The sequence below is a fragment of the Podarcis tiliguerta genome (genome assembly GCF_965153285.1).
Source record: "Podarcis tiliguerta genome assembly, chromosome: 6".
NCBI classification, from domain to species: Eukaryota; Metazoa; Chordata; class Lepidosauria; order Squamata; family Lacertidae; genus Podarcis; species Podarcis tiliguerta.
This window is the reverse complement of record NC_139539.1, coordinates 32,660,895-32,677,431: the sequence shown is the minus strand read 5'-3', so window position 1 is coordinate 32,677,431 and position 16,537 is coordinate 32,660,895. Positions and strand designations below refer to the sequence as shown.

General features: G+C 41.3%; 1 protein-coding gene across 26 annotated transcripts in view; it reads left to right on the top strand.

Moving 5' to 3' along the window:
- PPP1R12B (protein phosphatase 1 regulatory subunit 12B) overlaps positions 1 to 16,537 on the top strand; it is a 106,276-nt gene that overhangs the window by 80,483 nt on the left and 9,256 nt on the right. For 6 of the 26 annotated variants that reach the window (XR_014512183.1, XR_014512186.1, XR_014512189.1 and 3 more), the window contains 5 exons: positions 3,864 to 3,880; positions 4,333 to 4,477; positions 5,681 to 5,785; positions 6,037 to 6,090; positions 7,912 to 7,962. Coding sequence is in view for 17 of the 26 variants with exons in the window: in XM_083444278.1 (XP_083300404.1) it covers positions 3,864 to 3,880; positions 4,333 to 4,477; positions 5,681 to 5,785; positions 6,037 to 6,090; positions 7,912 to 7,962 (372 nt within the window). In the remaining 9 variants the exon portion in view is untranslated. Of the gene's footprint in view, positions 1 to 3,863; positions 3,881 to 4,332; positions 4,478 to 5,680; positions 5,786 to 6,036; positions 6,091 to 7,911; positions 7,963 to 11,818; positions 11,947 to 15,403; positions 15,584 to 16,537 lie in introns of all 26 variants that reach the window. The other 20 variants (XR_014512184.1, XR_014512190.1, XM_083444275.1 and 17 more) reach the window with 5 other exon arrangements.

The window sequence follows — 16,537 nt, the reverse complement described above, 5'->3', positions numbered from 1 at the left end:
ATGCACAAGTGAAGAAAAACTTATGTATGTGCCCAGAATAGGGAAAGGGGGAGGAGTGATGGAGGTGAAGGACAAGAAACAGAAATTGGATGCTCATATTCAATGTATTTCATGGGCATACATGGATTGGGGGGCAGGGATGGAGAGCATCAATAACCTATCTTGCAGGGCAGAAAGAACAGTGGAAGTGCCCCTGCCTCCACTTAAAAAACAAACCCAAGCATATGAGATTATTGTCTTTATCAGGGGTCAGCAAGGCTCACCGGCCATGGGCCGGGTCACTCCAGTGGAGATCATCTGTGGGCTGGACCGGCACAGCGTGACACTGTAAATCACGTCTGTGCATGTCCGCGGTGCCCCGGAAATCACTTCTGCGCATTCCCAGATGCTGGAAATTGCGCCTGCGCAGAAGTGATTTTTGGTGTCTGGGCGTGCACAGAAGCGATTTCCAGTATCTGTGCCTGTGCAGATGTGATTTCCGGCGCCGCTCAGTGAGTCCCTGCGCTGCTCTGCGCCAGTTTAGCACAGCACGCGGGGGGCTCACTGAGTGGGAGGCTTGGTTTGGAGGCGGTTCGTGGGCCAGTAAAATGGTCTTCGCGGGCCACATCCGGCCCATGGGCTGCACGTTGCCGACCCCTGGTCTTAATGATGTAATTCTAATTTCTAAAATTCACATAAAGTGTAGTTTGCACATATGTCTATTTATGTAGTACATTTTACCTAAGTTTATTCAAGGGAGAGAGAGAAATTGAGCTCCATACATGTTGTTTATATAGGGTGGTATTCATATCAGTTGCTCTTGCTGGGATTTGTTAAATGTGAGTTTCTTCAAGAAGTAGGAAATGAGTTTCTTTTCTCATCTCAAGAGGGGGGAAAAGCATTTGCCAATCATTTTTTCCTCTCTCCCAAGAAAGCTTGTAGCCAGTTGTGCTGGCCTCATGATGTGAACTGCTTAGGAACCTTGATTAAAATGTAGCCATTACCAACAGCTGCAGTAATGTCAAGAGTTGGCTTTGCTTTCTAAATAAATTCATAACACAGCTGCTCAGAGAAAGTTCGCTTTTGTCCCAACCTTAGTTTTCATAAACTTAATCATGCAATCTTGGTTTATGTGGGATACAAATAGGCCAAGCGTGTCCAAGGATTCCAAGTACTGGAAAAGGTCTAAGCTTTCCAAGGAGCAACATCTGAAATGTCAAATCACTTCCTGTAACTTGTTAAGTTTTTATTCACTTGGGTAACTCGACAGTGCATCAGTTACAAGTCCCACTGCTTCAGTGGAACTTGCTTCCAAGAAAGTGTTGGTTAGAATTACATCCTTTAGCTTAAAATTTATTACTATTATTATTACATTCTGTTTCCTGGGTTCAGCCTGGTCTTATTTTACCTTTTACATACACCATGTCAGAACTGGTAGAATGTCATTTTATGACATAAAATTGTCATTTTATCCCCACAGTGTTTTCACTTAGAATGCTCAGGAATTGGACAAAGGTCCGGTGAGATTCTGTTAGGAGAAAGATTCCATATATTGTCTCAGTTAGACTTCATTGAAATTGCAGTTTATGGTTTTCATTTTGCTAGAAGTGATTCATACATGACACATTTTATTTGAATACGTGGTGTACTTCACTAAAACTTGTACGAAACAGTCCTCCCCTTGCCCACAAATCGGCAATGTAACTTTTAAAAAAATACACACATGTATGTATGTATTTCTGTCATATACATACATGAGCCCGGCCGTGGCTGGGGAGGGCGGGGTATAAATAAATAAATTATTATTATTATTATTATTATTATTATTATTATTATTATTATTATTATTATTTACATCCCTGTTTCTCCTCTCTCACCTGTTTGGAGAGTTTCTTCATGTTCTAAAACAGAAATATTTAGATTGTAGTACTGCTAATCTTAAAATAAAGTGGATTAGGTCTACAAATTTGACTTCGTATGAAAAGCTGTCATTAAAAGAGATTAGCAAAGGAATATGCAGTGTGCTAAATGAATTTTGACATGAGTGACTTTTCTTGCAGTCTTCAGAGTGGGAAAGTGGCAATAAATGAATTCTTTGGACCAATAAGTACACAATAGGGAGTATGCTTCTGTACTACAGCGTGGAATTCTAGGAAGCAAAGTACATCAACACTTGGGGACTTTCATAACAATTGCTAGTTAAAATAAATACAATCTTTAGAAGTGCCTATAAAACTAGATTTAACTTCTAAATTAGGAGTATTTTATGATGGTCCTAAGAGTTACTATGGCCCAATATGGACGAATGGTGATACTGAACTTGGGATATCTAAGTTTTTCGGTCAGACAGCTTTTTCGGTCAGACTCGTGAGGAAACCATGAGCAAGTTGTGCCTCGGCTTCAAATTTCCCAGTATGCAAAATAGAAAAAATAATGGCCCACCTCATAGAAGAGTATTTATTATTTTTTTGTTTAAATTTGTCTGTTGCTTTTCCATATGAATGTGCTCAAAGCTGCTCACAACAGAACAGCAAAAATGTTACTTAATGTGTCATTATAGCAATCAAATACTAAATTATTTCAAAATGTAACAACACTCTAACAAGTCAAATGAATGCATCAGGACTAGCAACTAGCAAATATGATCTATCACATGTTGCACACCAACATGTGATAGATCATATTTGGGATTAGTATTAAGCTTAGTGCTTTTCATTTAAAAGACCTCTAAATGAACATAGAAAAAGAAGGCTGTGTTCACAAATCTCAGCATTGTAAACCAAGAAGACAAAACCAAGGTTCACGCTTCCCTTCCTGAGTTCTAATGGAATTATTCAATTAAGATTTGGATCATGCTCTCACGTGGAACCTAATTAATCACAAACCTCTATTAACATTACACTAATAAATATGTAAACTCGCAGACCTAAGCAAGAAGGGAAGCAAGCTATTTATAGGCATTGCAAAGTATTCTGAGTATTTATAGTGCTTCCAGAGTATAATCAATGGGACACTAAAGATGTTAGTTTGACAACTCTAACCTTTTGATCAGATGCAAGTCTGATAGCCGTGATGGATGCTTCTGCACTCACAACGACTCATTTCCGAACAGTATAAATATATTTCCCCATCTGTCAAGTCACAAAACTGCTATTACACAAACATTTCAAACCCTTTCACCAAATCCTTTGGAACCCTGGATGCCATGTGTAGAAGTTGCTGCTTCTGATACAGTTTTGTTTTTTCTCATCTTTGGACAGGTTCTGAGGCACACACTTCTTCTGTAAGCTTTGATATTGCAGCCCTGTTTATGGAAGATTGTCAGGATTTATTTTTTTATTATGTTTTTAGATATGTTGCAAGCCAGCCAGATGGGGGGGTATTATTATTATTATTATTACTACAAAAAATAGTGTGTATGTCTAGTTATGAATGTTCCCCTCACCCTTATTGTGTGGATTACTTGGATTAATATGAATCCACTTATTGCATTTATCCATGTAAGGATGATGAGAGCTCATCTTCATGAAATGGCTTTCATTCACAATACATGCAATTCTTCAGAACAGAACTTCACATATATCAGTTTTTATATATCACATATATTAATACACACACACACACACACACACTTTAGTGTAGGACAGTAATAAAGGAGATTGTATGTATGTTTACAACAGGATTTTCCCTTGGCCTTGAATGTTTTTCAATTTATTTAAGTTGGTTCAAATGAACCTATACACAAGGTGCAGCAATTTCACCCTGCTGGATTTATGGTGCAGTCAGTTGTCAATTGCTTTCACAATTGTCAGACTTCAGTGGCTGTTAACACTGGTATCTTTGTTTTGTTGCTAATCGTGTTTTCTTTTTTCTCCCTCTTATAGCATGAGAGGCTTTCCAGGTAAGCTATTCAGAATGTCTGCTTTTCTTAAAGCATACATTTCTATATGTTTCTTCCCAGCATTTTTCTCTAAACTGCTTATGAAGCTAGAATCAGGAATCCTGATAACCTGTCAGTGACTTAGTAGGCACCCCTTACATAATACGAACTCGCTTTCCTTTCTCCAAACCAAGTTTGTTTTAATAGTGAGCAGCAAAAGGATATAAATGTTTTTCTATTTACTTGAAGATTCCGCCCCCTTTATCTTTCCCACACATTTGATTTAGAGAAAAGTATTTATTGGGGAACACTTTTTTGTCACATATAATAGGGTATCTCTCTGCAACTCTCCTAATTTCCCCCCCTAAATTACCCAAGCACTAAAACTTGGAAAAATAGTGATTGAGAAAGATACAAGTCTGTAAGTGGTCTTAAAGTGAGTTAAGCTGTTTTTATATCATGTTTGGTGCCAGGTTGGACGCAGCAAGTTCAAGTTCTGGCACCAGCGATGCCTACGGGGACCGGCCCTCTGGTCGCAGTGCCTATACCAGAAGAGAGAATCGCCTGGCTGCCCTCAGCAGCAGGACGGAGGATGACAGTAGCAAGGATTATAAAAGAGTGAGTAATTGAAATGGACAGGCCTTCAGGCCTTCTTTCTTCCCCACCCCTACCCCTCATTAATCTAATAAGTAGCAATTTCACATAAAGCTAGACTCTGTTGGAAAAGAAAAAAAAACCAATAAAAATATATATGCAGAAATGCCAATACGGCATAGTCCCAACAAAGAGCCTGCTAAAGACAAATAGGATCCACTGAGAGAGCAAGTTGAATGAGGAGAATTAAGAGCATTCAACAGGACTTGGCACTGGTACATTTGTGTTTCTACCCACTGCCTCTTCCATAGGTATGCTGAGCAGCCTTGGGTAGGTCACCAATCTTTCGCATCTGTAAAACGTGGATTTGTTGCACTGTAAAACTCGAGATGGCGTACAGATCTCTGGAAAGTGTCTTAGAAAACATCCAACTTTCTGAATAGGTCACTTGGAAGATCACCATTATTTCAGTTGCTAAAAAATGTTCTGCCGTTTTGCATGTTACGGAGCAGAAAGTGCACAGTGCCACCTGGTGCAATTGCTTGTTGAGTTGGTGCTGGGCAGGAATGGATTTGCTTCTATTTATAGCAGTTTCCACACAAGATCTGCTTTAATGTTAGTAGTAATAGTTGAAAGGCAGTAGGAGTGACCTGAACGGAGTGCTGTGCATCACTTCAGATTAGGATTCATTGAGTTAACAGTAGTGGCATTCACACGTTTAGGGGACCCTTTCCTTGGTGGATTTGCCTACATGGAATCCTTGTGTGTGGCATATTTTCAGGTTCTTCTATGGAGCGCTATTGGTGCTTGCCTTCATTTCACATGAACGGAAAGGATGTACTCTGGAATAATGATTAGATCTCTCTTGAGGCCAGGCAGGATCAGTTGTTCAGCTTCTTTTAGGGAAACCTGTTTGCCATTACCAGTCTTCTAATTCAGGAATAGCTGATAAGATTCCAAGGAGCACTAGGGTTCCCCTGGAAGAGAGTTGTTTTTAAAGTAAATATATGCAGGAGTTTGCATGAGGATTTTTGTGCATTGTTTTTTTAACTTCCTATTCTACAATAAATGAAGATAATGAGTTACAGTTAATATGGCTGCGGTAAAATCTGGTCTCCGGGGTCTGAAAGCAGCAGGAGGGGCATCTATTTAACTGCATTATATGACTGTTGATGTTTCAGTAGATGATACTGTAAGTTAACTCCACTTCTCTTTTTTTCTATCCAGCTCTATGAAAGTGCCCTGTCTGAAAATCAAAAGCTGAAATCAAAACTGCAAGATGCTCAGTTGGAGCTCGTCGATATCAAGACAAAAATTGACAAAATAGCCCAGGTGAAGAGACCTAGGAAACAAGGGATGTAATGGGATTGCGGCCAGATGGAAACAAATGTTTGGCCCTGGTGATAAGGAGTTAATAGCATTTGAGGAGGGCTATCACTGCTTCTCAAACAAATGGTAAAATAGAAGCAGTTGTGCTGTAATGTTATATCACTTGGTTTCTTAAGAATTCTGATTTTATTTGGAAAGGATTTCTTTGTAATACTTTCTACTTTTGTGATAACTTTGGTTTTTCATTTCAATAGCAGAAGCAAGAAAAAACCTCTGACCGTTCGAGTATGCTTGAGATGGAAAAGAGGGTATGTGTTTCTGCTTTTTGGTGTCCACTTACTTAAAACTTAGCATGGTTTTAGAATGCATACTCATTTTAAAAAAGAAATATCACTACAGGAAGCTGATTCTGTTCCTCCTTCAAGAATCCTTGGGTAACCCTGATCTCCTTGGCTTCTCATACTTGTTTACAGCATTTTTGTTAGCTATAAAACTGTTCATTTCGGCATCCTAGCATAATAAGATACACGGTTTGATAAATCACCACTAATGAAGCCCAGAACTTACTGTTCTAGCATGGCTGTTGATGTCATATAGTTGATTAGAGAAGTTCCATTGATTGTGGTTATATTTTGAAAACATGAGATCGAATAGAGTCAATTTTATCATAAGTTATCAAAATACGCTAACTCATTGTGTTACAATTATTTAAAATGTGCAAGTTCCTTACAAAGATGAGTACCAAAAATACTTAAATTCCAGCAAAGTTTAAATGTAAAGATGAACACATAACAAGCTTAGTATGTAAGCATATTATGTTTGTGCTACTGAATTCCCTTTATCCAGTACAAAGCTCTGTTTCTTCTTGGGCTTATTGGCATGTAAGTTCTTAAAATACCTTCCAAATACTTTCCTTGGAAAACAGTAAATCGTTTGTGGTTTCAGTGCCCCGTTTTGATTTTGTTTATTATTTGCTTGTTTTTTCCTGAAAATATTGCATTTGGGTTTTTGTTTTTTTAACGCAGACACTAAACCAGAGCTTCGTAAGATGTAGGATGAGAGGTACAATTGAAGTTGGAGTTCTTGGTGGCCCACAGTGAAAGCAGCACTCACCTGGCTTCTGGTTGCATGCATTGCTGCTGCAAACTGAGAGGGAGAGAGGGAGGTCTGAGGTGGTAACAAAGCCAAAAGGAGCATTGGGTTGGCTTCGTTGGTGTGTTTGCACTGCACCAACCTTACAATCACCTCCCCACTCCCGTTTTTCATCTCGGTGCTTAGCAGCAAAGTGGATCAGGTGTGCTACTGCCTTGAAAGCAATTGCCGCTTGTTATTATCCACCAGCAACTGGTATTCAGTACCTCTTGCCTTGGAACATAGAGGTTTCCTCTAGCCATCCTGGCTCAATGCCATTGATTCTCGCCTTCTTGTCTAACACTTTCCAGTATGGTGTGTGTGTTCTTTTTAAATAGGTTTTTTCTTTGCACTTGGAACTCTCAGAGAGAGTAACTTGGCACACCTTTTATCCTCTATAGTAAGATGACGCTATGCCAGTTTTGTTCGTTTGGGAAATGGTATGTCCAGTACGCAGCTTTCAAACTAGTTAAATTAAGCATCCTCAGGGTGCAATTCAAACTGTCCACTATCCATAGGCTGGGACTGAAAACTGAGCTCTTTTCAATGACCCTACTGGCTCCTATCAAGCTAATTACAAGACAATTGATTGCCTGTTAGGTGAAAGGAGCTGATAGGTAGTTGTGGCTAGACTAGAGCTGCAGGAGGAAACAGCAAAAGGGCCTGTATAGAGCACAGGTGACCCTTAAGATTCTGGATTACAACTCCTCTCATCCCTGACCATTGGCCATGCTCTCTAGGGCTAAGGGAGTTGAAGTTCAAAATCATCTGTTCCCCTATCCCTGGTGCAGAGGTTGGAGATGAGCTGTGGGAACACACCAAGAAGAGTTTTTTTGACATTGTTTGTTCTTAGTGTAGGTCTTGAGATGTCTGACAACCTTATTAATGCTATTAATGATACATTTTTCTTCACTGAATGAAATACAGCCATAGCGTACATTTTCATGTAGAAAAATTACACCAAAAAAAATGTAATTGTGAAAATATTTTTTAAACAGGAGAAACGAGCTCTGGAGCGGAAGCTCTCAGAAATGGAAGAGGAGATGAAGGTATGAACAATTCTTCATTTATTTTCCGCCTTCTGTACATAGTAGCATAATTTTGGATTGTCACATGACTCTGCTGGAGTTTTTTGCTGCAACAGATTAACAGGTGCCCCTCAGAAAATATTAGAATAGTGTAAGTCATTGTTAAAATTTTGGTATTGGATTAACCATTCATGCATGCACACCACTACTAGCTATTGGGAATTTATTTATTCATAAAAATATTTATAAGCTGTCTTTCATCCCTACAGGGCTCTTTGGTATTCAAAAACAAAAACAGATTTAGGCTATAAACCAGATTAAGAACAGAAAAGAAAACACATTAAAACCTCTACATACTAAAAATTCAGAGCCATGCAGAATGGAAACCGTTTTACTGCCCTCCTGAAAATAAGTAAAGAGAAGCTATTTTTACCTCCCTTGGGTGAGAGGGCCACCATTTTGCTACTGCCACAAAAAAAGGCCCTGTCTCCTGTAGCCACCTCTTTAGGCAGTGGAACCATGCCGCAGGGCCTTAAAAGAAGACTGTACACTCCTATGGGAAGAGATGGCTTTTCAGATATCCTGGCCTCAAGCCATCTAAGGCTTTAGAGGTTAGCACCAGCATCTTGATTTGTGTCCAGAAGCATATCAGAAGACAATTCAGTTGGTATAAAACAGAGTGAATGTGGTCTGTGCCGTGCACATCAGAAAGCAATTTGGCTGCAGTATTTTGCACTAACTATACTTTCCAAACCCTGCAGCCCCACACAGTTCATGCTGCAGTAACTAAATGGCAACTGGTTGAAGCATGCATCACTATAGCTAGATCCATCTTCTGCAGGAAGGGGCACAGCTAGTGCACCAGTCAAAGGCATTCCTAGCCGTAGCAGCAACCGGATAATCGAGGACACATGTTGTGGGAGAGAGTACATCCCCATCCAAAGCAGACTGTAGTCCAGATAAGATAAGAAGCAAGAACCATTGGTCTTGCTTGGATCGAGCCTGTTTGTTGCCCACATCAATCCATCTCTGCATCCAGGCAATGGTTCAGGACTTCCACAGCCTTCTTGGGGATTAGTTGATCAGGTAGTGCTTGGGTGATAGGGAGTTGTGGATATACCAAAATTTAAAGTGTGCTAAAAAGTCTCCCCAAAACTTCACCTGCCCAGAAAATAGAAATGTTTCCCAGCTTGCAAGATAAACATTCCAGAGTTTTGTGTTGCATTTTCTCTTGAGTTTTGTATGCAGTGCCTTGCAAATGCCTCCTGAGTTTGTATGCTCCATAACTCTGAGGCTCTTATTCCTTTATGGTGATACCATTTTATTATGAAGCAGGATGAGGGTATCAGTTTATGTAGCAACGTGTGCTCTCAGTCCCCAGCCAACTGTTAGAAATACAGTGGCCACCGAGTATACAGAAGTTCACCCCTGCTTTAGTGACATCACTTCAGACACAATTTGGAGAGTGGCTTTTCCTGATGAAAGAAGGGATTTTTTTCTTGGTGCTCTTGCCATAGGGGTAAGAGGCAAAAGTGGACACAAGCCCTGGCCACGCAGAACTGTGCATGTCTACTCAGAAGTTGGTCCCACTGAGCTCAGTTGGGATTACTTGTGTGTAATATATGATTGCTGCCTAAGAGAAGCACCCACTGCTGCAACATGCCAAAAACCATGTCTTTGCCAAACTAGTTCTTACTGTATAAATGCATCCAATGCTTTAGGTTTCTAAATGGAAAAGCTATTAGTAAATGTTATGAATGGTAAAACAAAACAGATACAACAGATTCTGTTATTGCACAGCACCTGCATGTAAAATTGCAATATGGACATAGAGAAGCCACTGCCTGTACATTGTCTGGGAAAATGCAGTCAGTTATAGTTTTTCCATGTCTCCAAACAAACCACAAGCTGCTGCCAAGGTTCCTCTTGGCTTACCGTGTATGGTTTGTTTGCAGAAGACAACCTATGAGCCTGCGTTCATACGTAACACTAAGCCAAACAACAGTTTAGTTCCAGGTAGAGTGGCACCAACAGAACCAGGAGTGGAAAGAAGTGGTGGTGATTTTTGCTCTCTGTCCCTGCACACTTGCTTATCCACATTTAGCTATGGTTTGGCTTAGTGTTACAAGCAGACTGTTTCACTCTGTGTGTTTGTACACAGTTGGATAGTAACTAAGGCTTGTATGCTTTGTTTCCAATATGCCAGTAATACATTAAGGTCTCTGGCCTTGAAATACTAAATGCCTAGTGGGTCAGACTTTGCCTTCCACTGGTTATAGTATCTCGCAGAATCATTCCTGCTAATGTTAAATAAAATTCACTTTGGTATACAGATTCTCTTTTACTCTGACACACTGTGCAGGTCAAAATGTGCAGCTGATACTTGTATAAAAAAGGCATAAGTGGAGCTGTGCATTCACCTCAGACTTGTGCCTCATCTATGCTGAGGATCCCCACCTCTGGGATATTTGGACCCCCTTGGGATCTGAGGTGGGCACCCAAATCACTGGAACCACCTCAGAGAGATTCAAATGTGTTTGATATAATTTTGTAACTTTCCTCAATCTCTTTATCAATAGACAATGACAGGCAAGTGAGGAGGCAGGCAGGCAGAAGAGGAGTTTTACAACTGAGAGCTCTAGCTTTCAAATAGGAAATTTTACCAGGCTCCTCCTTTTACTTCCAATCACAGTACTTTGGGGAGGGATATAGGAAGAATTCCCCACCTGACCACCCCAGCAAGGGAGTGCTGCCCTCACCCTGTTGCTGCATTTCTCTAGTGCACTTGGTAAAGGCGTTTCAGCTTGTTGATGCTTTCTCTGACAGACTCCGCTCTAGATTTGTGGTGGAGAATACCCTTTATGCATCTTTCCCCCTCATGTTCACAAGTCAGGATGTATGTGCAGCAACAGCAGCAGCCACAATGTAATGGGCTACTATTCTCCCACCACAATTCACTTGCTGGCTTATCCAGTGACAAAAGCAGTGTAGCATGTTGGGAGCCAAACAGCTGCTCTGCTCTGCCCCTTGCCCGTTACAGTGTCACTGCTGGGTAGGCCTGTAAGTGAAAACGTTGTGGGGAGGCTGGTGACTTCAGCAGCATCACTGCCAGGAAACCCAAGCAGTGTTAGGTGTTTGGGGCAGGGAGGTAAGTGTTGACTCCAGCACAGTCTGCACTGGTGCAGGTCGCAGCATATATGCTCTAGTTGTTGGAATATTTTCTACCTCGTGCAAGAATTGTTTTGTGGGGCTTGGTGATTGGCACACTGAACATGCCAGGTCTTACACACATTGACATTTAGACTCAGTGTTCCCTTTGTCTTCTGCTGCCTCTGCCTGCCGTTCTTTCAGTGCGCTATGTCAACTCCGAACTTGAAACAGTCACTCTTCTCCAGCATGGTGTCTCCACACTGATTCGAGGAATGTGCCTTGTGAAGGCATGCACCTTGCTCCTTCCTCTGTCTCTTTCTCACTGTCTCCAGAAGTGTCTGCTAGCACCCTTGCCTGCCTTCCTCTTATCAGGCTTGCTGGTAAAGGTGCATGCATTGCTGTTTCTCTTCCTGCCTTCCTCTTATGCCAGGACTGGGGGTGGGGGGTGTTGTGGGCCTTGGTTCTCACTTGGAATGCTAGACATGCAAGTTTTGCCTCATGCTCACATCAGCCCTTTCTTCTTCAGCTTTCCACTTCCTGTGACTTTGGTGCAAGGGCACCTCTACACCCACAAAACCACAGGGACGGGCATGACACCTCTTTTTTTTTCTTAAAAAAAAGAACCACCACCCTCGGTTTGGCAGGCTTCATCCCCTCATAATAGACTACAATGGAAATGTCATCCAATTCTGCCAAAATATAGGTCTTCTTGATTTTCCCCTTGTAGTCAATGGGGAAGACATCGGGTGCTTCGGAAAATGAGGCGAGGCGACCCTCTGCCTTGGATCCGAGGCGAACTGCGATGTTAAGCCAAGCCACCAAGCCGAGGCAACCCCCAGTCCGAGCCAATGAGAGGTGGGTTCCAAGGCCATTTTTTTTTCTGTGCACAGCCCTAGTCATGAGGTATGCATTTTAAATCTCATGGCAGTTTGGGGCAAAACTTTTATAACTGCATTTCTTCCCTCTCATTCATACTTCATGGCTCCAGAATATTGCTTGAAGGACGATTGATAGCACAAGTAAGTACTTGAGAGGAGTTGTCAAGCTTCCGGTTTCCTTGCGCCACCATTTGAGCTTTCTGTCTAAAGACATACAGATTGGTGCTGGACTGGGCAGGAATTTGCCTTTTCAGGCAGCTCCTTTGACATGCCATCCCTTTTTTGGACATCTGCTTTAAAGAAGTGCTGTTTTCTGGCGATCATGTTTTTCTGGTAAAGGCAGAGGCAACGTCTTGTGCTTCCCTGGTGACCTGAAAATATCAAGCTGGCTTCACTGTACTATATAGGTTTACACAATATGCAAATACTTCTGCTCCCAAAATGTGTCTGTTCTTTTTTCTGCCCCCTGGTGCTTATTTCCCTAGAACCTAACTTCATTTCTTGGTGGTGGGGAGAAATGTTTCTGCTTCAAGAACAGGAGCTGCTGCACTCCTGAAACCATAGTAGTGATGAAAGCCATTTCCTGCCTTGCTGGAGATGGTTCCAATTTATGTCCTTTATGTTTTTACTGAGTGTGATAATCCTTTGAAGTCAAGATCTGTTTCGACTTGGGGGGGGGGGGGAGTTTCAAAAGCGGAAATTGCACTCCATCTTACAGCATGATCCTCAGTTGCGGGGGATGGGTTGCACCATTGGCCTCTCTAGAGGTCTTATTAAAATGTAATTATTTGAAAGCTCTTGAAGAATTAAAATGAGAACGCAGAGGGGCAAACGCAACACCACCTTGAATTCAGCTACACAAAATAGCTACACTGTACCTTGTTCTGAAGGATGGTGTGACTAGCAACAACAACAAAAAAACCCTCCTAAAATGTACTTGTAAGAAGAACAATGCTGTTGTGATACATGTAACCAATATGCAGTAGTTACCAGGATTTTATCCCTCAGGTGTGATTGCTGAAGTGTTCGGCTCTGGAAACCCTAAAGCAGCAGTACTGATTTGTGTGAGGTGGTGAAACTATGAAAATCCTCGATAATCTTATTTACTATTTTTCTTCTGAACTACCTCTTCTAAATAAATGTAATGCCCTTGAGTGGTCCGTCAACTTTGGGTGTGCTGCCATAATATTACAGGCCATTTTCAGCATGTCTGCTTCTCTCGAATGACATCCATTTCATGCATTACATGCCTTATCTGTCCACAACTTCTTTTTATAGCCAAAGTCACCTTGAGTTGACAAAGCAAATATGCAGGCATCCTGCCTCAATCCCTCTTGTGCTGTGGTTGCATTTTGGCTTACTCTTTGTCCAGGAACTGCTTTTTCAATTTACATTCTTTCCCTGCTGTACAGTCACCTCTTTCCTTGCTGTCAGCAACTCACTTGGAGGAAGGAAGGTAAAAAACTGTGTTTGACACTGAAGCAGTGTTGTTAGGCTCTCTGGGCTGCTTGATCGCTTTGCGACTTGGCTGAACAGAGACACAGCTCAGCTATATCAGCTTAATCAGTTGGAATGTTCAGCAATTAAGCCTTTTAAATTATTGACAGGTTGGGCTTTATCATTTTTAGTAGTGAAACCTTTGATGCAGAATTCAGTTTCTTTTCTGGCTCTGCTGCCCCATTTATGATCTGTCCTCCTATGCAATACAATTATTGTGAGCTTCTGAAGAATTAATGAAGCATAAACCAGGCACACCAGCATTAGGATTTCCTAATAGTCACATCATAGATGGGCGGGATAAGGATACTGTGTTGTGTGTCGCTCACAAAAGTGTTTGCAGAGTTTGCTAACCTTTTAGTGTTTTTGTCTTATGGGCTTAGTGCCCTGTGCTTTAAAAAAATAAAATAAAATGACTCTCACAGTTGAAAATTAAGTAAATTGTATCCAGAGATCTGTTTAGCCAAACGGTTATGGAGAGCTTTTGGTTGGAGCCTGGATTTAGTCAATAAATCTCTATGCTTCAGTCAATGAAGAAGAATGCAATGCAAGCTAATGGAAGATATTTGCTTCTGCAGAAAATTCCCACAATCATCCCAGAAGTAACAAAAAGGATGCTGTTCCATTGGATTTGTGTTGCCTTTTCTGCAAATGGTTGTCACATGGATGTTGTACCTCATATTTTGAGATTATGTCAAGATTATTCCCCATCCTACTGGCCCAGTAAAACTTTCTGTAGGGGTGTTTATATCCATAGTTATATCTTCATCATTGTGTTTTCTTCACTGTCTTACAAAGGCATTTACTTCATGTCTCAAGTAGACAGATTCAACGACTCAGTTATACCTTTGAATGAACACAACAAAATAATATTCCAACAGAATCCCTACAGCTTTCACAATCTGCCCATGTTGTTTTATTATTACACCATATTGAAAGTGAAATGCATTAGACATTTCCTTCTTTAGAAAATTGGGTCCTTTTAGAGTCTGCATTGGAAACCCTTCTGAAGCAATTGCCTTTGATGCTATAGAAGCAATTTCAAAGCACTTAATTGTCTGTATACTTGGTCTTTAGTGTTCATACAAGATTTTAGTCCTATTTATACTAGAGAAAATTGCCGTGAACACATAAATTAACACTTGTGTTTCATGCCAGTAAGGAATGCTGACCATTTTTTCCATACACATATATGAAAAAGTGTGTGCTTGTATTTAGAGGGGTGTTTTTCAAGATTCTGCATCAATGGTGTTTACTGTAAAGCTACTGTTGGGCTAAATTGTGGAGCACAAATTCAGCATAGGGACACTTACAAACGGCACAGGCTATAAGAGTTGTGTATTGTGACAGTATTCAGCATTGTACAAACCAGTTTCCCTTTCCACTGCAAATACTACCACATGTTGTAAAGCGAAGGATAGCATTAGACTCATTTTAAAGCAATTTACTTCAGCTGCTACAACTATCCCCTTTTGCCATGCAAAGCCACTTTGGCTGGGATGTGGGTCATATAAAGCTTTTATAAAGATACTTAACTGCCCTTTTGGTTCTCTTCCAACCAGCATTAGTCATCTGTCAGTACCTTGCAAAAGAACTTTAAAAGTGCTGCACGCAAGGTTTTCCTGATGTGGTTTTCAGCCATGGTGAAGTTTCTCACTCCATTTAAGAGCTATAATTTGTCACCTTTATGGTGTTTCGTTAAATTTGAAACTTGGTTAGGCCCAAGCCTTAAGAGAATTAACAGCATTCTCTGTGGTTTCTTTTTTGGTTGGTCTAGTGCTTTAGTATGTTGTCCAGCTTCTTCTGTGCTTTCACTGCTCTCCACCTCTCGTTGCTGCTCTTCTTTTTTTCTTGCTTGCCAATTGAATTCATGTTTCTGTGCTGTTTTATATTCTCTGTTTTGTCTTTGTCTATCTCCTCCATGTCTCACTTTGCAGAACCTTCACCAGCTCAAACAGATTCACACTTTGAGGCAGATGAATGAGCAGCTGCTGGCCGAAAACAGGGCTTTGACCCGGGTTGTAGCCAGGCTCTCGCAATCCGCTGAGACCCCAGAGTCAGAAGAGCTATAGCATCTCCCCCTCCAGTTGATCTCTCCTCTCCTTCCAATCTTCCAGGCAGGTCTTTGCTCTTATTGTCTGACTGAGCTATTCCCTACCCTTTCTACATTCTTCCTAAATGTGGCAGATAAGGAGCGTGACACGCAAATAGCAGTATGGAAGTCACTGCCTGTTCATATACTAAACTTTGCATTTCTAATGCGTACAAGGTACTTCAGTCACTTCTTTTCAGGTATACATTTCCCCCATATGGGTTCTGCATCTCAGGATGATCACCAGCCTAATAATAGTTTCATTCAGGCTTTATTTTGCCTTTTTAAAGCGTTGTTGCGTAAGCACTGGATGAATGAAAGAGGCAGAACAAACACACTAAAATCCAGCCACCTGGTTTCCATGACTGTGAAAAAGAATAATGCAGTTCTGAAGGTAAATGTAGGATATCATTAATACTAACAAAATATATGTAAGTGATCAGAACCTGGACATACGGCTCAGTGTTAAAGATGGGTTTGTACTGAATATTTTTATGAAATGGTGTAGTATCTGGTGTGAGCTAACACCGATGTAATCCAGCAATGTTAAAAAAACCACAGTTTTGTCATTGGGGAGGTAGGCTGTATTCTAGCTGTGGTTTTGTAAGGATCTAAAGCTTTTAGACGGCGGGACATGGGTGGCGCTGTGGGTTAAACCACAGAGCCTAGGACTTGCCTATCAGAAGGTCGGCGGTTCGAATCCCCGTGACGGGGTGAGCTCCCGTTGCTCGGTCCCTGCTCCTCCCCACCTAGCAGTTCGAAAGCACGTCAAAGCGCAAGTAGATAAATAGGTACCACTCCGGCGGGAAGGTAAACGGCGCTTCCGTGTGCTGCTCTGGTTCGCCAGAAGCAGCTTAGTCATGCTGGCCACGTGACCCGGAAGCTGTACGCCGGCTCCCTTGGCCAATAAAGTGAGATGAGCACCACAACCCCAAAGTCGGTCACGACTGGACCTAATGATCAGGGGTCCCTTTACCTT